The sequence below is a fragment of the Tachysurus fulvidraco genome, chromosome 2 (assembly GCF_022655615.1).
Source record: "Tachysurus fulvidraco isolate hzauxx_2018 chromosome 2, HZAU_PFXX_2.0, whole genome shotgun sequence".
Taxonomy (NCBI): Eukaryota; Metazoa; Chordata; class Actinopteri; order Siluriformes; family Bagridae; genus Tachysurus; species Tachysurus fulvidraco.
The window spans coordinates 24577765-24600639 of NC_062519.1; the positions used below are offsets into that span (position 1 = coordinate 24577765).

Sequence of the window (22875 nt, forward strand, 5' to 3'; positions counted from 1 at the left end):
CACCGATGTGAATCTGTGAGGTGAGCCGTTATTTAAAACGTCACATGCTGCGTTTAACTAATCACGGTTGGTGATTGTGCGAATATGAAAATTAGAAGAAGGGTTTTGGAATGTGCAGTGTGAACGGTCAGATTATAAAGAAGCAGGATTTATAGTTAACCCCAGCTAAAGTCCAAGCACAACGTCAAACACGACAATCCAGGATTCTGTTTACTTTGAGTTTACACTCAGCCAAATGTGAAAGGTTTACTAGTAGCGTTGCTGTAAATGAATATGGGATTATAACAGGGATGTACCACAAATCCAACAGCTGCATTTGTGGATCAGGTGAAATTTCAGTTCCTTTTGTCTTAGACATGCCATAACCAGTTTTTTTTTTTTTAAATTATTATTTATTTTAAATCCACAGTATTCATTAGACGGCTTTATTCAGATCAACTCTTAGATGTGCATTTCAGTCTAACACAATTCCACATGTTGGTACAAAATAGGTCAGGTTTCTGCTCAAAAGGAGCTTTTAGTGAAGAGGAAGGTCTCTATTCTTTGATTGGAGACAGCCAGTGACTCAGCTGTTCAAACAGCCACAGGAAGTTTAGTCCACCACCTGGGTGTCTGTGCTGAGATTTATACGTACACTCTCTAGCTCCAGTGTGGAATCGCTGGAAACCGACAGCAAAGCAGTGGTGAGGAGTTGAAGTCTGCAGCTCAGTGGTTAAGATGTCGGGCTACCGATCAGAAGATTGTTGAGTGCTTGAGCAAGACGCTTAACCGTCAGCTGCTCAGATGACTAATGAGTATAATTAAAGTATGATGTATTTTCCCAAAGAAAAGATGGACAGAATTTATTCTAAAACTTGTCCTAGCCTTCATCCTGACATGTACTTCCAGATATTAAACAGTATTTATTATATGGAAAAGGGTCGATTTAAGGAGTAACCAAAAAAACTAATCTCACCTGACTACTAGTTAGAGTCATGCTGTAATTCTTGCATGACGCTTTCCTAACACGACAACACATCTTTTCATTCGATAAATAAAGTCGACGTCATGATGCCGATTAGCATCTCTTAATAACCCGGACCTGGTGTTGATTCATTTTCCTCTGTATTACTCATTGTCAGTAAATAATGGCACCCGTGTTATCTCGGTTATGGATTCATAGATTTGCAGCATACTGTATAGGAGCGATGTATTTTAATATCTGTTTTAATATCTTCTCTTTCAGGAGCCGGAGGAAACGTACCTGGAGAAAGCAGACCGACTCCATTCTCTGATGTGCGCTGTTACAGACAAGGTGGGTGAAAGAATCCAGATCACCCTGCTTCCCGATCCTGTTATTTTTTCCCCCATCGTTTACTGCAGTTCTAAGGGAACTCACAGTTCGTGCCCTTAATCAGCTGAAGTTACATTAGTGTACATGCGTTACATGATCAGGATTGTGACTTAGCTGCTACAAAGAAACACTTAACATTACTTTTTTTTTCTTTAGTTTTACTGTCAACATTATGCATTCATAACAAAATAGCAGCTCTTCCAAGCTCTTTTGGGCTTCATTTATCGAGCTGGATACAAAGATTTATTGGTATTAGTGTTTACACAAGAAATTTGGAATTTTCCCCTTAAAATCCAGTACATTCCGATAGTTTATAGAAATTTGTGGATTTCCTTACTGCAATATCTTCTGAAAAGTTTAAAATAGCTTGTTTTGTAACTTTTACAGCATTTCACAGACTTTTGCTTATACTGAGTGACTTACGGAACATCTTTGTAGTCTCACAAACGCTCCTCGGGTTAGTTCACAAGGTCAAGGACAAGGTATATCGTCTAGAACATTCAGAGGAAACCAGCCATTTTATTTTAAATAAAAATATGAACAATAAAGGAAGCGAGCCAAGACAAACTCGTACATTAAGGCAAATAAAACTAATTGTTTCTTCTTAATAAAGAAATGGCACTGGAGGACGGCCGGGTCTGTCTGCGCATAGCCACAAGTTGTAAGATTAAATTCACTTTAATCAGGAAATCAATTTATTTATTTATTTTGATGATTCGTCTTCCGGTCATTTTGAATGAAACCTTTTTTTTTTTTTTTTCTGTAACGCCGTGCAGCTCTTCCACCATGCCACCCGACAGAGCAGATTCCCTGTGTAGAGTTTCACTGACGTCTCATTTAATTCACACCTAAATCACATTTCTGCCTTCCGTCTCCACACTTCTCATGTTCCGTTCTGCTACTGCATAGAAATGAGTCTAAATAACTTCCATCTCCGGCTACTTTTCACCGCCTGGTGATCATTTCATATTTCCAGCATGAACACTTAAACCTTTGAGGTTGTTAGCACCAACGAATGCTGTAAATGAGCTGTGTTAGGAACGCGCTCTGCATGTTACAGCTGATCCATGTAAGTTCGAAGAAATCCAGCTAAAACTTTTGTTCGGTTTGTTTTACACCAACATTTAAACCCAACATTACTTATTGTATTATACGGATCACATATTATGGTGGAACATACAGTAATTCTGAAATCCCACTGAAATTTCGCATAATATTTAACTGAAATAGTCCGAGTAGCTGGAGAAGGAGGTTACAAATCAAAAAAGACAGGTGAGAATCATCATCTTTACCTGTCTGTTCAGCTCGTCTTCTGTCCGTCCACTGGCCACAAACTACGGCCAAACACATATGGACTAGAGGTCTTCTTGGGTCTAAAAAAATGTACCCGACCCGAAGCACTTCTTACCCAAACCCGACGTGCATATTTTTTTTTTTAAGAAAGACCCGACCCGAGATAAACCCGAAAAAAATAGACCTGAGTCCGACCCGACCCATTGGCTTTTTTTTTTTTTAACCCGACTGGACACGAATGTTGCGTAAATCCACACTAAAGTAACCGCTACTGCGTGGATTCAAAATTGATTGACAGGTCTGTTTCAACGAAAATGAGCTTACCGCCAGCCACATGTCGCCAGCCACATGTCGCAAGCGGTCTTGGCAAAAAGAGGAGAGGATGGAAAAGGACTCGAGTCGATGCACACACGCGATATACAGTAGTTCGGGTCTTCTCAGGTCCGTTTGGTAAAAACATATTCATTTTAAACTACCCGAGACCTGATGCCACTATTATTATACCCGACCCGTGTCCGAGGCACACGTGAAACCTTTAGTCAGGCCTCGGGTTTTCGGATCTAAGTGGACCCGTGAAGACCTCTAGTATGGACCTCGAATTCAAATGTTCATCCTAGTTACAAAAACAGCCCTGTTTTGTGAGTCCTTCAACCAAAGACTAGAAGAAAACGTGCACAAATCAAGATCAAGAACCTCATCACTTCTACCTCAGACACATCATATACCAAACGATCTGCTTTCATTAATAGCTTGTTAAATTACATACCTAATAAATTGCTTGTGCTTTACCATCAAAGTGCATTCAGAAATTACACATTTATACAGAAACGGCTTGGACATTAATGCCTTAAGAGCTTATTATTGCAAATCCCACCTGCTGACTACAGGAAGGATTATAATGTGATATAATGGAGCCTCCAAGGTTGAAAAAATGGAACTGACTTGTTATCCAACGCTTTTCTTCTCCTAACCTTCACATGAGGTTATTTTATTCAAACTCTTCACCCGATAGACCCGGCTGCAGTGGTTCCTTAGCCTGTTGACCTTTAGGAGAGACTGTTATTTTGAGGGGAATTTTAACGCATTTTGTCACCGTGGGACCTTCTCCACTGTGCTTAGAGAGGAAGAACCCGACGTGGCGTTAAGTGGATTAGTTACGCTCAATCAAAACAGAAGCCGAATCCCGCGGGCGAGCCCAAAGCCCACAGCACTCATTTGAAGGAAATGCTAAAATAAATAAATGAACGGAGAGCACGAGTTTTCTAACCCCTCACCCACCCTCCTCCTTGCTTCTTAATCTGTGGGAAAATTGCATTGCTGTCCTCCACCGTTTGCCTGCGCTGCGGAATTCTCCACAATAGCAATGTCGATATCTGCTCTGCTAGATTAAGGATTTTTTTTTTTTAATGGGATTTGATGACCTCATCAAGAAGCCAAGACGTTCTTCAAACCCGACGAGAAAGTTAACTCGTAATTTTTTTTTTTTTTGTCGTCGTGCAGAATTGGTCTTTAGTTCCCGTAAAACCTATCGATGTTTGAGATTTTCTCCTCGGCAGAGTTAGAGCTCTCACTCGGTAAATAAGCGTCGGGTCGACCAAATTTCCTTCGAACCACAAATGACCTTTTTAAGGAAAAATGAAACTCCTTTTCTTTCACCCTTCAGCTTGAGGAAGTCCCAGCGCTGAAGCGAATGAGCTGCTTTAATACAGTAAAAGAAAACTGACTAAACACGCTTAATGAGGAAGTGATTGCGTCGTAGTTCTGTCTTATTTATTTATTTGTTTGTTTGTTTGTTTTTATTTTATAACTTTTTATTCCATCTGGTTTTTCCACCTTCACAGAGCGTGTTCGGCGATGGAGAGAACACCAAAATACGTGTGTCAGAGTTGGAAGAAGAGGTGAAGACCCTGAAGAAAATCAACAAAGATCTGTACGAGTTTTCCACACAGCTCCTTACAAAACCTAATTAAAAATATAGAAGGACCTTCAGGACGTGACCTCAGTTTACTCAAACACGAGCTGGTCGTTAATGACTTCAACTTCAGTCAAATATTCCATGGTTTTGGACACACAGCGATTTCCTCTGTTGTTGTTTTTTTCCCCCGATATATGAGCTAACTGATATTCTGGAAGCATGTGATTAGTCTGTTGTTTTTTTTGTTTTTTTTTAAATAATGCTTCTTCTTCCTGTCTACACTTTTGTATACTGTTTGTACATTATGAGACGATGTGCAGAGCTGACCGTCATGAACTCAATAAATCATGGAGGAGAATCCATAAATAATGCAGAGCAATCATTTCACATGAGCTCCGTTTTACTCTGATTCTGTGAGCAGGGGAAAAAATAAAAGGGGATTTCCTCATTGTTTTTATACACTGAGGGGGAAAAAAGCTTGATGAATTTACAGTACAGACCAAAAGTTTGGACACACCTTCTCATTCAAAGAGAACATTTAGTTCATAACAAAAAAGTGTGAAACAACTGAAAATGTGCCATATTCTAGGTTCTTCAAAGTAGCCACCTTTTGCTGTGATTACTGCTTTGCACACTCTTGGCATTCTCTTGATGAGCTTCAAGAGGTCGTCCCCTGAAATGGTCTTCCAACAAGTCTTGAAGGAGTTCCCAGAGATGCTTAGCACTTGTTGGCCCTTTTGCCTTCACTCTGTGGTCCAGCTCACCCCAAACCATCTCCATTGGGTTCAGGTCCGGTGACTGTGGAGGCCAGGTCATCTGGCGCAGCACCCCATCACTCTCCTTCATGGTCAAATAGCCCTTACAGCCTGGAGGTGTGTTTGGGGTCTTTTTTTTTTCACTTTTTTGTTATGTACGTATATAATTCCACATGTGTTAATTCATAGTTTTGATGCCTTCGGTGTGAATCTAAAATTTTCATAGTCATGAAAATAAAGAAAACTCTTTGAATGAGAAGGTGTGTCCAAACTTTTGGTCTGTACTGTACTTCATTCAGATCCATACATCGGTTCCACCAGAGTGAATTAAGGCAGGTTTAAACTGTTAGCTTTTATACCTGAACATGGTGTGAGCATGTATTTACTACACTAGTCCTAAGAGGCCATGCGTTATTATATTTATTATATCTTTATATCAAATTTTCTTGTGATCCCGACAGTCATTTTCTCTGCATATGATCTCTGCATATGCCCTATTTTTTTAGTATGTACTGTATTATTAAACCGTTAAGCCTTTATTCTCATAAATACCGTCAGTTGTTCTATATTCGTTTTGTCGCACATTGATTCAAAAACGATCGTGATTTGTATTCATTGTGTTTAATGTTCTGTGATGCAAGAGCTTGCTGACGATCGCTTTGCTCTATCAGCGCTATTACGCATGCGATTATCCGTGATGCCGCATTACTAGAACATGTTCTCACTCATAGATCACGAGATAGATCAACTTTTATGTCGAGATCACGACAAGACAAAACAAAACGAAAAAGAAATAACGCACGGCCTCTTTAGGGCTTCCGTAAATTTCAAAGCCGTGAATGAGATCAAAATCACACCCGAGTTGACACCTGAGCAGAGACACGGACCTACGATGCTTCACCACTGCACGATTTTGCCTCGTTTAGTTACACGTTTAATATTCTAGCAGTATATTATCGTTATAATGCAGTTCCCATCAGTGGCAACAAAATTTAATCGAGATCTAATACTAAGACGTTATACGTTACGTTAATACTATTTTTTTTCCCCAGTAAAAACGATCACACATCCTCACAGCCTGGGTTGTTCTTGTTGGCCAACAAAATCCACTTCTCTTAAATTACAGGAAGATTTTCAGATGAAATGTTTAAGAAGAAATGAACATACCTTTCCACAGGAATGCAGATGGGTTTCTCTTTGATAGACAGCTCAAAATTTACCACAGCGAGCTTAAAGCTCTCTAAACACCTTCCTGTGGATCGTGGCTTAAAAAAAGAAATAAATAAGGATTTTCCCTGACGAGTCGTGTCGTCTCGTCTCGTCGTTCCTCTTCCACTCGTTATTGCACCTCGTGACCCATGCAAGAAAAATTTCAACCCTTTTCTCCTGAAGCTAGAAAAAGTACTCAAAGTTAATCTCATCCAACTTGGATTTATTTAAAAAAAAAAAAAAAGAAAACTTTCTTATTCAGCTAAAGAACATTCTGCTGTTCCAAACATATGAAAGCATTGGATTTTTATCTAGTTAACTCATTTAGCCTTTGTGATGTAGATCTGAAATTTCAAATCTCATCGACTTTAAGCAGGATGTGAAGGAGGCTGATAACCGGTGGCAGCGCTCATCACTTTCCTTTTGAATTACACTCTTTCACCTGTTCTTGTTCACAGCGCAGGGAATTGCTTTTGTGCGCACACACACACACACACACACACACACACACACACACACACACACACACACACACACACACACACACACACACACACACACACACACACACACACACTCTATGCGTTTTAGGCAGCAGGAGTTTATTGTAGATTGACACTGTGTGAAAATGGAAAATTTTCAGTGAAGGAAAATAAAACCCTTTTTTTCCCCCAGCTATACGGTTTGTCCGGTATTTATATATTTATTTACTGCTACGTCTTTTCTGTATTAATAACGATTTTACGCTTTAAGTAAAATATGTGCTGCTCACGGTACGGTGGCTTAGTGGTTAGCACATTCGCCTCACACCTCCAGGGTCGGGGTTCAATTCCCGCCTCCGCCTTGTGCGTGCGGAGTTTGCATGTTCTCCCCGTGCCTCGGGGGTTTCCTCCGGGTACTCTGGTTTCCTCCCCCGGTCCCGTGTGTGTGTGTGTGTGTGTGTGTGTGTGCGTGCCCTGCGATGGGTTGGTACTCCGTCCAGGGTGTATCCTGCCTTGATGCCCGATGACGCCTGAGATAGGCACAGGCTCCCTGTGACCCGAGTAGTTCGTATAAGTGGTAGAAAATGAGTGAGAGTGAGTGATTACACACGAACACGCCGGCTGTCCAATCCAGCTGATTACTGAAGACTAACCAGCTGCGGTGTCGCTTAAAAAGCAAAACTGGTTTTGTCTTTGGTCATAAAATGAGCAGAAATAAACGTTTTACATACCAGGAGAGGATAAAACGCATGAACACTTCGTATTAGCCTCGTCATTCAGTGATTCTGTTTTTTTTAAGCTAAGTTATTTTGTTGTAGGTTTCTAGCCACATTATGTACAAAACGCCCATCTTTAATGACCCACTGTGAGAAATGAGGTATAAACAACCCACTTCCAGCATGACTTCCCCTCACACCATAAGTGGCCAATTGTAGCACAAGGGGATGAGCGTTTAACCCATTCTTCATATCGACAAGCTCCTGTTAGTAAGCATCGTGAAGATGAAGCGGTTTCCTGGACAATGTGTATGTATACAGCAAAATTGGCTAGCTCACTACTTGACTTATTACATAACGAGCACAATAAAAGATTTAGCTTTCTGCTGCTGGAGTGGATGCAGTTAAAGATCCTTAATGGAAAAACAGAGTCACTGTTTGTACCTGTTTATAGGAAAATATCCATAAATCTGTTCACAATTCCACCTAAAGTGGGTACTGACAAAATCACAGGAAGTTTTCTTTTAATTACGTATAAACCACACCACTACTGTTGATGCTGACGATTCTGTGGGCTCTGATACATCACTGCAGTTTGTAACTGGTCTTAAACAGACTGATTAAAGGAAGAAGGGGAAAAGGAAGGAAATAAATTAACAAGTCTCTGCACAGGTCAAAAGTGATCAAGGAACATCATGATTCATTCTAAGCCCATGTAACGTCAGGCAGACACTGGGGTCAAGAAATCACCAAGATGTCAAGACAAAGAAGAAAAGTCTTGATATCAGAAATGGAGCACAAACTGAGCTAATACTTTGTTGTGATGTGTCTGAGTGAAAGTCATTTTAAAATGATTGTGAGCACGAGTTCAATCTGTCACTTGATGACACCGAGCAGGGGAGTTTGTGTGCATGTGTGTGTGGATGTGTGTGTGTGTGCGCACGCTTGTGAGTGTGTGTGTGTGTGTGTGTGTGCTTGTGATTGTGTGTGTGCTTGTGAGTGTGTGGGTGGGTGCGTGCGTGCGTACGTGCGTGTGTGTGTGTGTGTGTAGGGGTGTGTGTGTGGATGGAAGGAAGCATGTAGGTGCGTCCATGATTTAGGCCATGATATTTGCTGGGAGTTGAAGTTTGTGACACTTTTATGTTCATTAAATCAATTTTGTTGTTGAGGTGGTATCAGTGGTTTAGCAGTATATCAAATGAATATCAACATAATCTTTCATTTTTGAAGGATGGATGGATGGATGGATGGATGGATGGATGGATGGAAGGAAATTAGGATGGATAGAAGGATACATGGATGGATGGATGGATGGATGGATGGATGGATGGATGGAAGGAAATTAGGATGGATAGAAGGATAGATGGATGGAAGGATGGATGGAAGGAAGCATGGATGGATGGATGGATGGATGGAAGGAAATTAGGATGGATGGAAGGAAGCATGGATGGATGGATGGATGGATGGACGGAAAGAAGGGTGGATAGAAGGAAGGAAGAATGGATGGATGGAAGGAAGGAAGAATGGATGGATGGAAGGAAGGAAAGAAGGATGGATGGAAGGAAGGAAGGAAGCTAAAATAAATACTATATATCTGATAATATAAACATACAATGTATGAAGTGAAGTTGTCTCAATTATTCAAGCAGCCTATGAATGACGGTCATGTCACATATTTAGTTTTGATCTTCATTTGGCTCAGATATAAGACGATATCTGCTCATCATTCTCATACGTGGCTCCTCACAAAGCCGCTGCCATGGTGTTGGAAGCAAAGACATGTCTAGAACATCTTTGTAGTCTGAAGTGCCCTGTGCACAAAGCACGCTCCATGAACACATGGTGTGTTAAGGTTAGACTGGAAGACCTTGTGTCCTGCACAGAGCCCTGACTCTGACTCAACCCCAATAAACAGATTTGGGATGAACTGTGACCTCCTTGTTCTTACATCAGTGAATGATCACACAAATCCCCACAGTCACACTCTAGTAGAACTTCTTTCCAGAAGAGTGGAGACTATTATTATAGCAAAGAGGAGACTAAATTTGTGATTATTGAGTGTGTATGAAGGTCAGGTGACCCTCTGTCTTTTCGAATCCATAATCTCTCTGTCTGCAAGAGCAACACAATTTTTTTTCCATCACCAAGCATGTTACTGTCTCACTCAAGGACATAATGAACATGAACAAAGTGATTATTTTTCCCTTTAGAGGACAAGCTAAAAGTTGATCGAACCCACAAAATTAACCCTTTAAATTCACCCCTAGTTTATCATCACAAGTCTGATATAGAAAGAGTCAGGTCTCTTTCAGTGTGACGCAGTGAGTGTGTGTTGTCTGTTGATAGCCTTACACAGAATTTTACTGGTTGAAGATAAACACCTTCACATTTTAGCCGATTATGTACAAGCACATGAAACATCTCCGAGAGCAGAAATGGGTTTGAGATCATCATTTACATCGAAGACAGTAAAATCGGTGTCAAATATATGAACGTTTTTCTACAGAATCTTAGAGTGTTTACTTTCATATAAGTGTCATATTAAGCACCAATGTGAAGTGTAAAAATTCAATGTTGAACACGAAGACAACAAAACAAGTTCAGTTCTTTGGCCTCTGGTAAAAGTTTGATCCCAAATCATTACAACTTTTCTGTTTACTGTGTTTGTTATTTGGAAGAAACACAACATGAATCATGCTAAGCATTAGATACTTATTAATAGAAAAACACTAATACAAACGATTCCATTTTAAACACAGTTCAGATTTCTATATCCTCATATATATCATCATATTCTTTAATTTTATTATTATTATTATTATTATTATTATTATTATTATTATTATTATTATTATTATTATTATTATTATTCATTCATTCATTCATTCATTCATTTTCTACCGCTTATCCGAACTTCTCGGGTCACGGGGAGCCTGTGCCTATCTCAGGCTTCATCGGGCATCAAGGCATTATACACCCTGGACGGAGTGCCAACCCATCACAGGGCACACACACACTCTCATTCACTCACACACTCACACACTACGGACAATTTTCCAGAGATGCCAATCAACCTACCATGCATGTCTTTGGCCTGGGGGAGGAAACCCCCGAGGCACGGGGAGAACATGCTTCTATTATTTTTATTTTATTTTATTTTTTATTTTTATTTTTATTTTGTATTATTTCTCATAAATTGTCCCATGGGCTTTAATTAAAGTACACATCTTTCGTAATTAACTAGGGAGAAAAAGTTCAGTTGCTGGTTAACTGGAAAATGAAGCAGAAATTGGATTTGTATTTGCTTTTCCAAAAGGGATCTGGCCCTTTTATATAACCTCATTTAATCCTCAAGTTCTTCTGCACTAGCGATGATGGTGGGAACTCATTAGCTTTTATCAGCCGATGGAGGCGTGTCCCAAAGAGATCAAATTGAAAGAAGGGGAAAAAATGTGGGCAGCACAGCGAGGTCTCATCCAGATACCCTTCACAGGAATGGCTTTGCTCTGCTTAAGGGCTCTTCTGACTGTCAGGCGAAATTTCGAATGAGGAAGGCATTTTAACATGTGTAAACAAACCTCTAGGAGCTCATTCTGCATCAGGATAAGATTCAGTGTTTTTCAGCCTGGGTGTTAAAGTGTTTTATTTCAGTAATGTTCATAAAACCAGTGGCATCTTGTCTATGGGGCAAGTGAGCCAGCCAGAGCCCCACCATTTACACCAGCTTTTCTTATCACATCATGTTCTCGCCACTCTATACATCCGTCATCCTCTAAATTGTCTGTGTGTGTGTGTGTGTGTGTGTGTGTGTGTGTGTATGATGCCCTGTGATGGATTGACACCATGTCCAGGTGGTCCGCCATCTAGTGCCCCGAGTCCCCTGAGATAGTCTCCAGGCTCCTTTTGACTGTGCTTAGAGTAAGTGCTACAGAAAATGGATGGACGGATGGATGTTTCTATTTGACATATAAACTGATGTTCCATTGATTTTCACCTTGTGTTCCAAAAAACTGTAACAAAGGTCTTTTCAGGCGGGAATCATGCTGCCTCATGCACGCTCTATGTGCATTTTTATTGGTGGCTGAGCAGTGGACAGAACAGTTAATAACCGGTTGCCAGGTTTGCAATTTTCGACCAAATTGTTACATTTTAAAATGCTCTGCAGCCAAGAAATTATGTATTTATTTATCTATCTATCTATCTATCTATCTATCTATCTATCTATCTATCTATCTATCTATCTATCTATCTATCTATCTATCTATCTATCTATCTATCTATCTATCTATTTATTTATTTATTTATATCAACCAAATTTGTTTATCTATTTTGCCAGAATTACTTTTAATATATTACCACAAGCAAAAGCAAAATGCTGCAATGTGTCTAGAATGTTCAGAATAGTTTACATTATAAAGTATATAGAAAAACACAGAAGAAGGAATGGGTAATTATGTAGTGAATAATAATCTGTACATCAGAAAAGCATGTGTGCTACAGTGACCTTCTTTGCTATGAGATAAAGAAGGAAATGTGTCTCACTTTTCCAGTCCTTAAATTACCTTTGCTCAAACATGGCAACCTGGTTTATAAAACTAGCTCTTCTGATACAATACTTCTTTCACTGGTTAGTTAACTAAGTAGAGTACTGCATATTGTGGTTTTACTTCATTAGAAATTCACTCGATCACCTACAGCGGGAGTCGAGTGTGATAGAACAGAAGATGAGAAAAGCAAACTGCAGATATGACCTGCGCAGAATTTTCAGGCAGTTTCTGACTTATGCTCCTGGACATAGCAGGGTTGGTCTTTCAGAAATAAGTCCTTATCAAACTGTACTGATAGAGTTTGAAGCCAGAGGGATGGAAAAGACAATTTGGGTTGAATGAAAAGCTTTTAATTCAAAATAACATATCCACAACTTTAACTTGGAATAAATTATCGACCCTTAAAAGTACTTACACTCTCAGGTCAAAGTACGGTCAAACCTGTTTAATGTCACTTCATTCCCAGCCCTCGGTATGAAAACTTCATCACTTTTTTCCTTTAAGATATGTGGCCTTGAGAAAGTGTTCTGCTCTAGTAGCAAACGGTATCTTTGTGCAGTATGTCAGTCTCTGTAAACACCAGGGATATCCTTCCACACAACAAAAGCCCCGCTGTTTCTCGCTTGGTTAAGCAGTCTGCTGAAGTGTGGATGCTTAATGAAAGGATTTCCTCTGTACCATCTCCCCTCACACTGAAGAGAACAGAACATCTGCATTCCTCCATTTGCTCCAAGAAAAGGTGACGCTTTGATTATCCTTTGTGGGTAGTTAGGCATTAATTCAGAACACAGCTGCAACTCCGAGACTCCACTGAATCCTACTGAAGTGGTTCTGATTTTCTGCCGAGTAATCTTCCTCATTAAAAAGGTAAAATTGTCTAATGGCATGAAGGGTACATGCTTCAAAATTAAGGATGTCATGAGACCTTAAGTCATAAGCCATAGAAAGTCTTGCATGGCTATATGCAACTCTTTTCTCAGCCATTGACAGAGCAACTTCCTGTTTTAGATAAGCAAAAGGCAATCACCAAATGGATGTCGTGAACTCACATGAAAATATATGGCGGTATATTTGTGATCTTCACTCCACTCCTGCAAATCAGTCTGTGTGATGTATCTAAAGCTGTCAGAACACAGGCTTAGTGCCTTGTTTATCAATGAGATATGTCATCTATGATTTCCTCACTCAGCATTTGGAATCTACTGTACTAGCCCACACAAAGATGTAAGGTTGGCAGATTCTGAGTGGGGTCCAACCGCAAAAAAGAACTGACGGATATACGTTCCCTCAAGAAGTATTGGAATAGCACGGCCAATTTGTTGGTTTTTGCTATATGTTGAAATCATCATGGTTCGAGCTCGAAATCTTAATATGAGAATTTTACCTTTAATTGCCTGGATTTTACCTCTAGATCTGCTAAACATCTTAGCACCTTTTGTTTGAATGGCCTGATTTTTCATGGGATCAAAAATATTGGATAGGAGGACTAAAGCCGCTGCTCCTCCACATCGAGAGGAGTCATCTGAGGTGGCGCCTCTCTGGAGAGGTGTTCCGGGCATGTCCAACCGAGAGGAGGCCACGGGGAAGACCTAGGACATGCTGGAGGGACTATGTGTCTCGGCTGGCCTGGGAACGCCTCTGTATTCCCCCTGAAGTGCTGGAGGAAGTGTCTGGGAAGAGGGAAGTCTGGACGTCGCTGCTTAGACTGCTGCCCCTGCGACCCGGCCCCGGATAAGCGGTAGAAAATGGATGGATGGATGGATGGATGGATGGATGGACTGGCAGGTTTCTTGTTGCCCAGGTCTGCTATGTTTGACAGATTTTAGTTTTTGACAATTAATAGCTTGAACGTCTACCCTTGGATTGAGACCTTGTTGTCACCGTCAAATAACATGAAGACAAGAGAGCTGCCTATGGGAGAAAAGCAAGCCATATTAGAGCTGAGAAAAAGGGAAACGTCAATCAGGGTGAAGCATTGGTCCTAGCCAATGCAATAATTTTGAATTGAAACCACTGGTGTACTAACAAACAAACACTGAACAGAAACAATGAGAGAGCTGAGAAGAAAAACCTAAAACCAACAAACATTCACATTACCAACAACCTCTAGAGGGAAAGGGGGAAGGTATCACAAGCTATTATTCAAAGAAAACAAAAGAGAAAGAAAGGATCTGCTCATGGTCCAAAACATACAGTTGGTCATGACTTGGTCTTGCATGACTGCTTCTGGAACAGGCTCCCTAATCTTTATTGGTGATTTAACTCATGATGGTAACAGCAGAATGAGTTCAGAAGTCTACAGAAACATGGTGCCTGCCAATATACAGAGAAATCCAATCTAATCCAGTCTAATAGGGAGGAAGCCAAAAAACCCAACAAACCCTGCAACATAACAAAGGACTTCATCAAGGGGATAAGTGGAATGTTTTCGACTGGCCAAGTCAATCACCAGACCATGACCCAACTGAGCAGCATTTCATCTCCTGAAGAGGGGTCTGAAGAGAGAAACCAGTCAAAGCAAACAACAACTGAAAGAAGCTGAACTACAAGCCTGGAAAAGAAGAATGAGACAGTTTGGTGATGTCACTGGGTCACCAGCTTGATGCAAAAGCAAAAGATATTCTGAAATTCCTTGTTATTTAATACAAAGACAAAGCTCCAAAATGCAATTCCAATGCAGTATTATATACTGTATACTTGTTTGTGGTTATGTGTTAAAAAAAATCTAATATTTATAATGCCACATTGCTTACAGTGAAGAAACTGTAAGCTTCCTGAGGGTCACTCATTATTTTGGGCTTGCCTGTAGACCGCTGCTTGGACAACCTTGTTGGGAACATTAAGATGGTGCAGTTGAGCCAATCGTCTACTTTTGCTGAAACTCAAACACTCCTGTCGCTGGTCAGTATCATCCAGCCAGCCAAAGTCTTCCATAATATGCCGTTTACTGATTTATCACTTCTCTGGGTATCTTTTAGAATGTGTTGTAGATATTTTTTAACTCATTTTAAATTTTAATAACTCATCGTTAGTTTATATATAGAAAATGTTCATAACCTGTGAGTTTGTTTATTTGTGCCATGTGATGGACTGGCACTCTGTCCATACTGTCCCCTGCCTTGTACCCCTGTTCTCCGGCCGTTAGACTCCAGGTTCTTCACAACATCCAGAACACAATCACACCATTGTTGTTGTTTTTTTATGTAGTTACCATCGTTACTTACAAACGTTGCACACAGTTCATACTGTTCTTCTGTACTTTATTATTATTACATTATTGCATTATATTTGATTATTATCGACCGAATTATTATTACATTATACATTTTTTGGATTCATTCAAAAATAGCTCTTACTTAAATCAACACCATCATTGTTTCTGCCTCTTTTCTGTCTGAGTAAAGGAGGATGAATGAAGCCTTCACTGATTATAAATTGTTTTAGTGGAGTTTGGATGATCTATTGACTTTGAATATGGACCACTCAGATTTTAAATCAAAAAATCCTCAATGCTGATGCTTGGCAATCTGAGCAAGATAGTTTTAAGTTTTTATAGTTTTAGTATTTAATGCTCCCATTAAGAACTGGGAAATTGAGAACCATCTCCTGCAACAAAATCTTATACTGTATACTACTCAAGGCAAAACTATCCAGATTGTTCAGTGTGGAATATTCATGACTTTTATGCTGCCAAATGCCTCACAATAAACCTGATGTGGTACAATCCAGATGGTTTATTATGGATGCAAACCTGCTGACAAATGCACAAGAATGTGAAAGAAGCATCTTTTATCCAACGATATCCACCAGTTATTTGCGACAGAGCATGAATTGATTTCCACGACCTACAATTTCACTGTATACTACCTATACAGTACAACTCAAAATCCTATTTTCAGTATAGCATGTTAAATGCAGATGGGCACGGTGGCTTAGTGGTTAGCACGTTCGCCTCACACCTCCAGGGTTGGGGGTTCGATTCCCACTTCCACCTTGGTGTGTGTGGAGTTTGCATGTTCTCCCCGTGCCTCGGGGGTTTCCTCCAGGTACTCCAGTTTCCTCCCCCTGTCCAAAGACATGCATGGTAGGTTGACTGGCATCTCTGGAAAATTGTCCGTAGCGTGTGATTGTGTGAGTGAATGAGAGTGTGTGTGTGCCCTGTGATGGGTTGGCACTCCGTCCAGGGTGTATCCTGCCTCGAAGCCCGATGACGCCTGAGATAGGCACAGGCTCCCCGTGACCCGAGGTAGTTCGGATAAGCGGTAGAAAATGAATGAATGTTAAATGCACCTGTTCTGATCCCTTTAACATAAGCACATATGAATGAATAATTTTATCATAAATAAAATTAAAATAAAATAAAATTTCAAGTATGTAGTATTCCATTTATTTACAAGAAGAATTAAGAATTCAGCAAAGAATGAATAAGAATAAGCATGTTCTAGTATATTCTAGCCTTTCATTTATTAAAAAAAAAAAAGGTTAGTAGCCAGTAAGCCAGTTTGGGTGACTAGCTGCTAACTAACTACACTGGTTTGGTTCTTTCAGATTTGTGTTCAATCTTTAACAAATCATTACATATTTTCATTCGTAGATAGTGTGACTGAGTAAAAGCTGCTAACTGCTAGGCTTATTTTTAGGAAAGTGAGATCAATTCTAGTGATGTTTTCATACTGATATCGGGGCTAATATCAAGATTGTTTACTCATACTTGTAAACATACCAACCATGTGCTAAAAGCCTAGTGTATATTGTTATGCTAACAAACAGATGACACAAGATGACAGCGGCGCACAAGTCATCTTGGCAATTGAAGCAAAGTACACTGCAAACTGTCTTCTGTGACAATATCAAGAGGAGGTACTACATTGAGTCTTTAACAGGTGACCTGATAAAAATACCGCATGAGAAGTTCATTACTAGCGGTACAAGACAGCACAAAGCTGCAACTAATGCAAAAAAAATGTCCAAATGATATTTTCAGGTAAGTGAAAATAGCAGCAATTACACAGTGATTTCTTCTTAAAGTCAGTGGATGAACACACACACACACACACGAGACACTCACGCAGAGACATACACACAGACACAGACACAGACACACACACACACACACACACACACACACACACACACACACACACGCAGAGACACACACGCAGAGACACACACACACACACACACGAGACACACACGCAGAGACATACACACAGACACACACGCAGAGACATACACACAGACACAAACACACACACACACACACACACACACACACACACAGAGACACACACGCAGAGACATACACACAGAGACACACACACACACGCAGAGACACACACACACACACACACACACACAGGTGCCCTTTTCTTGGTCATTATTTAAACAAAAGAAATGTAACAAGAGCTCCATATAATCGTCCCTGATTAATTCATGCTAAGTAGTGGATTCATATCGGTGTCACTATTGTCATCAGTGTCTTTGAGTACCAAAGAACATGAATTTGTGCTCGTTAAGAAAAAAAGGGTATCATTTGCATCCCGAATAAAAACATCAGTATGGAGCCAAATTCAGAGACTTTGGTTATTTTTTCAAACATTGATTTGTTCATTTTCTTTCTTGATCATGGTTGCAATGAAAACTGGTTGAGAAGGTCATTCTAGGTTTTTCTTTGCCATCCCTAGATTCCAGCTCTTCCTGAGGGAATCAGATATAATTACTCCTGCAGGTGCTGGGTTTGCCCTATGGTCTTTGTACAGGTGGATGTGTCTGATACAGCTCTAATAGGAGCAGACCAGGGGGCATCCAGGCATGCATGAACCACCTCAAGTGATCCTCACAATTCAGAGGAACAGATACTTCATGTCTCTTCTGCGATGCAAATTTCCTTACCTTATTATCGAAAATGAGCTGAGCAGAGCAGTTCTTTATTTCAGTCGTGACAACTTACAGAACGGATTGAATGGACGTTTATTGATAGGAATGAAATGCAAGTAGGTTTGGGCTTGATGCTGCTGCTGCTGCTGCTCCTGATGATGATGATGATGATGATGATGATGATGATGATGATGGCTGAGTACAAAGATTTGCCCGGGTTGAACCTGTTCAAACGTAGATGTTTTAAGTAACATGCTGCTGCTGCTGCAGAAGGTAAAGCTGGAGAAACCCCAGCAGATCTACACAGAAGATGCTGGAGAGGAAGAGTGTAAAAAAGAAAATCTATTGCCGTGTGCAGGGGCAGCGTCCGAGAGTTTATTTGAGATTAGAAAGAATTACGTAGGTGGAGAAGCGTGACTTATGGTGTCTAGTGAACCAATCAGCATGCAGGAACGTTTTTTTTTTGTTTTTTGTTTTTTTTTTTGCTAAACTATCCATTTGTTTTGTAACAATCCACATCTTTTGATCACACCACAGGATAAAAGCATCAATTCACTAGTAAACAGAGAGCTTTCTCTGAAAAAGCAAGCTCCTGCTTTACCACCACGGACCTGTAACGTGACTAAAGCACCACATCCACTCACTCAATCTGTCTATCTATCTCACACTCACACTTTCCCATCCCTCATGTATAAGATCATAAGGAAACTCCTATACTAAGCTTTAAACCAGAAATATCCATCCCATCCCTTCCCATCAAATTTCCTAGGAACCATGGCCTGGAATTTGGAGGTGTTGATTCTCATCCCATCTGGAGGTGTTGATTCTCATCCCACATGTCATAGATAAATTTCAGATGCTGCGAAGAGAACAACATACTCTGCCAATAACACGGATGTTACCTATAAGCTCCTAGACATATAGCAGAGTTTCATGGAAGTGCACAAGCTGCTTCACAACAGCAAAGTCTCGAGTCATGAAAGAATATTGTCTCGGTATGTCCCCATGTTAGGACTGACATCATTTTATGCACAAACAACATGGCAAGGATTCAATTATTTACAAAAAGAAACTGCCAGGATATTTCAGGAAATGTATTTGTGAGAAGGATAATTTTATCTTTTTCTTTTTTTTTCTTTTTTTTTTTACCTTTTACTGTCGAAACAATGTCTACGGAAAAAACTCCACTTGTCTATATTTAAAAAAAATATATTACAGCCTATTTTAAATGCCCCAGAAATATATTAATGAGCTGTCACTGTCCAAATCAGTATAGCACATAAGTAATATACCATTATTTTAGGTTACCTTATCACATTATATTAGCATCCTACCAGTCCTGTCCTGCCATTTTACCCCTTTCTACAGTAGAGTCATGTTAGTGAACCAAAAATAAACCAGAATAACTTTTGGTAAAATGAATGAATTTATTAATATAATAAATATTCCCAATGGGGGGCACGGTGGCTTAGTGGTTAGCACGTTCGCCTCACACCTCCAGGGTTGGGGGTTCGATTCCCGCCTCCGCCTTGTGTGTGGAGTTTGCATGTTCTCCCCGTGCCTCGGGGGTTTCCTCCGGGTACTCCGGTTTCCTCCCCCGGTCCAAAGACATGCATGGTAGTTTGATTGGCATCTCTGGAACATTGTCCGTAGTGTGTGTGTGTGTGAGTGTGTGTGAGTGTGTGTGTGAGTGTGTGTGAGTGTGTGTGTGAGTGTGTGTGTGTGTGTGTGTGTGAGTGTGTGTGTGTGTGTGTGTGTGTGTGTGTGTGTGTGTGTGTGTGTGTGTGTGTGTGTGTGTGTGTGTGTGTGTGTGTGTGTGTGCCCTGCGATGGGTTGGCACTCCGTCCAGGGTGTATCCTGCCTTGATGCCCGATGACGCCTGAGATAGGCACAGGCTCCCCGTGACCCGAGGTAGTTAGGATAAGCGGTAGAAAATGAATGAATGAATGAATGAATGAATGAATGAATGAATGAATGAATGAATATTCCCAATGTTTAAACACTGTAAAAAAAAAAATCCAGATAAAAAGTCCAAAGGATGTCTGATAACAGAAAGAAGGCTCTTGATCATACCTCCTGAATAAACAGATTGTTTGGTCACGCTGGCATTTTAAGATTTCTAGCCATAAATCCTTGGAGATCAAAGATGGCAGGAACTACCTGGCAGGAATGTGTCCAAAGCACTTGAGTGCTTACATTTCATTCTCTTTCATGGTAGCACAGATTGGTTTGAAATGTTAAAACAGCAGAGTGACATTTAAAATAAGATTATTCTGCAATGCCAGTTCCTAAAAGTAAAGTCTGTGATGAGACAAGGACCTTCTAGCTCCAGAGACACATACTAGAGCTACATCAATAATTCAACTTAATTAACTAACTTATCTCTAATCTCTAACAACCATTCCATCTCATTTATGGGTCTTAAGCATACAGACTATGTTAGGATGGAGATTATCCACATTAAAATATTAAGTGCTAAACATTAAGGTGGAGGGTGTAAGCACTTAAGGAGGTGTTCTGTGCTACATGTTTTGATGTAAATGTCCCCAAAAGCAACATTTGTCAACCAAAATATCTTTAAATAGGTCAAACTTGAAGTCTTTTAAATTCCTAGCAAGATTTAAACTAAAATTTAGGAACCAAAAATGTAGTGCTCAGTAGTATTAAATTCATTTGCATATTCATACACCGAACAGTGTTGAAGACACACATACACACTCATACTGTGAGAACTGCAGTAAACTGTACCAAATCGAAAACACCAGTGGTGGGAGTAAGTCACACATGTGCAAGTCACAAGTAAGCAGTGTTGTATAAAGTATTAGAAAGCAATACTTGAGTAAAAGTACAAGTATCGTACTAAAAAAAGACTTCGGTAGAAGTGAAAGTCACCTTTTAGAATATTACTCAAGTAAAAGTCTTAAAGTATCTGATATTTACTGTACTTAAGTAACAAAAGTCATTTTCTAATATTTAATGTACTTAAGTATTTGAAGTATAGTAGTTCACAGAGTTCACCACTATCGTCAGGGTGGTCGTCTACGATAACGGGAGGTCCTCCAGTAGGTGCTTCCGTGGCGGGTTCAGTTGTGCTTCCTAATCCTTTGGCAACATTACGCTGAAATAGAGCGTGCGGAGCTGCGTAACATAATCTAGGAGCAGTGATTCGCCAAACCTCTCTTATTGCAGTCACACACATTTCTTCTGAGTTTATTTTGTAGTAACGAGTAACGAAGATGCTTAGTGGAAATATAACGGAGTAAAAGTATACATTTTGTCTAGGAAATGTAGTGGAGTAAAAGTGAAAGTTGACATAAATTTAAATAGCGAAGTAAAGTACAGATACGTGAAATTTCTACCTAAGTACAGTAACGAAGTATTTGTACTCCGTTACATTACAACACTGCAAGTAAGTCTCAAGTCATGAATGTCAAGTCAAAGTCAAGTCGAGTCTTTTTTAATATTTGTCAAGCAAGTCTCAAATTTGCCACTTAAGTCTGACTCGAGTCAAGTCGAGTCCCCTATCTCTGAGTCATTTAACTCAAGTCCGAGTCAAGTCTCGAGTCATGAATGTCAAGTCAAAGTCAAGTCGAGTCTTTTTTTTTAAATATTTGTCAAGCAAGTCTCAAGTCTCAAATATGCGACTTAAGTCTGACTCGAGTCAAGTCATATGACTCGATTCCCCCATCTCTGGAAACACACTCAACCACTCATTCAATATACATCCATGTCTGCAGCACCACCCGATATTAAACTGTTTACATGCTGTTTTTGCACACGATGTCTTGCACACTTAACTCAACTGCGGTTTTGCACACCACACTTCAATACCTCATCCAACTGCTGCTGTTATATACGGTGTCGCTTCTTTTTAGAAATTCCTATATTTCTGCATCAATATGACCCAAAACATCATCAGATTTTCAAAAGTCCTAAAAGTAAACAAAGTGAACACAATCAAAAAATTAAGCCAACAATATTAAACTCCAGCATAACTGATCTGTGACTTGTAAAAGTATGTGAACCTTCGCTTTCAGTATCTGTTCTAAGCCCTTGTGCGGCAATAACTGTAAATATAGTTTCCGGTAACTTTTGATCAGTCCTGCACAACAGCTTTGAAGATTTTTATTCCATTCCTCATTACAGGAGAGCTTCAACACTCGGAGTTTAGTAGGTGTCATCATACAAATTGCTTGTTTCAGGTCTTTCCACAATTTTTCTTTTGGATTAAAGTCAGGACATTGACTTGGACATTATAAAACATTATCTTTGACAAGTGACATACGGCTAAGTACAGTGACCCATACTCAGAATTTGTTCTCTGCATTCGACCCATCCAAAGTGCACACACACACAGCAGTGAACACACACACCGTGAACACACACTCGGAGCAGTGGGCAGCCATTTATGCTGTGGCGCCCGTGGAGCAGTTGGGGGGTTCGGTGCCTTACAAGTCAGACTTTCTAACCATTAGGCCACGACTTGCCCCCGACTTGTTCCTCTTTAATCATTCTTTGGTACACAGACGCGTGTATGACCCATTTATTTCTTGAGATTCAGTAATGAGTCGTACTTTTTTTATTTGTACAGAATCTATATGACTATGAGTCCATTAGAGAGGATTTTGTAATCTTTTCCAGCCTGATGATGTCCTCAGAAATCTCCTTTGTTTCTGCAAAGATACCTTATCACAAACATCATGAACATCAGACCTTGATATAGCTCTGTTCTTTAAATAAAACAGGAT

The 22875-nt window shown here is 40.0% G+C and overlaps 1 protein-coding gene across 2 annotated transcripts in view; it reads left to right on the forward strand.

The window, feature by feature from the left end:
* Nucleotides 1-4920, forward strand: part of wdr18 (WD repeat domain 18) — a 77905-nt gene extending 72985 nt beyond the window's left edge. For both annotated transcript variants that reach the window (XM_047810239.1, XM_027169952.2), the window contains 2 exons: nucleotides 1226-1294; nucleotides 4468-4920. In XM_047810239.1, coding sequence (XP_047666195.1) covers nucleotides 1226-1294; nucleotides 4468-4592 — 194 coding nt within the window. In that variant the 3' untranslated portion in view covers nucleotides 4593-4920. The remainder of the gene's footprint in view (nucleotides 1-1225; nucleotides 1295-4467) is intronic.
* The last annotated feature ends 17955 nt before the right edge of the window (nucleotides 4921-22875 follow it).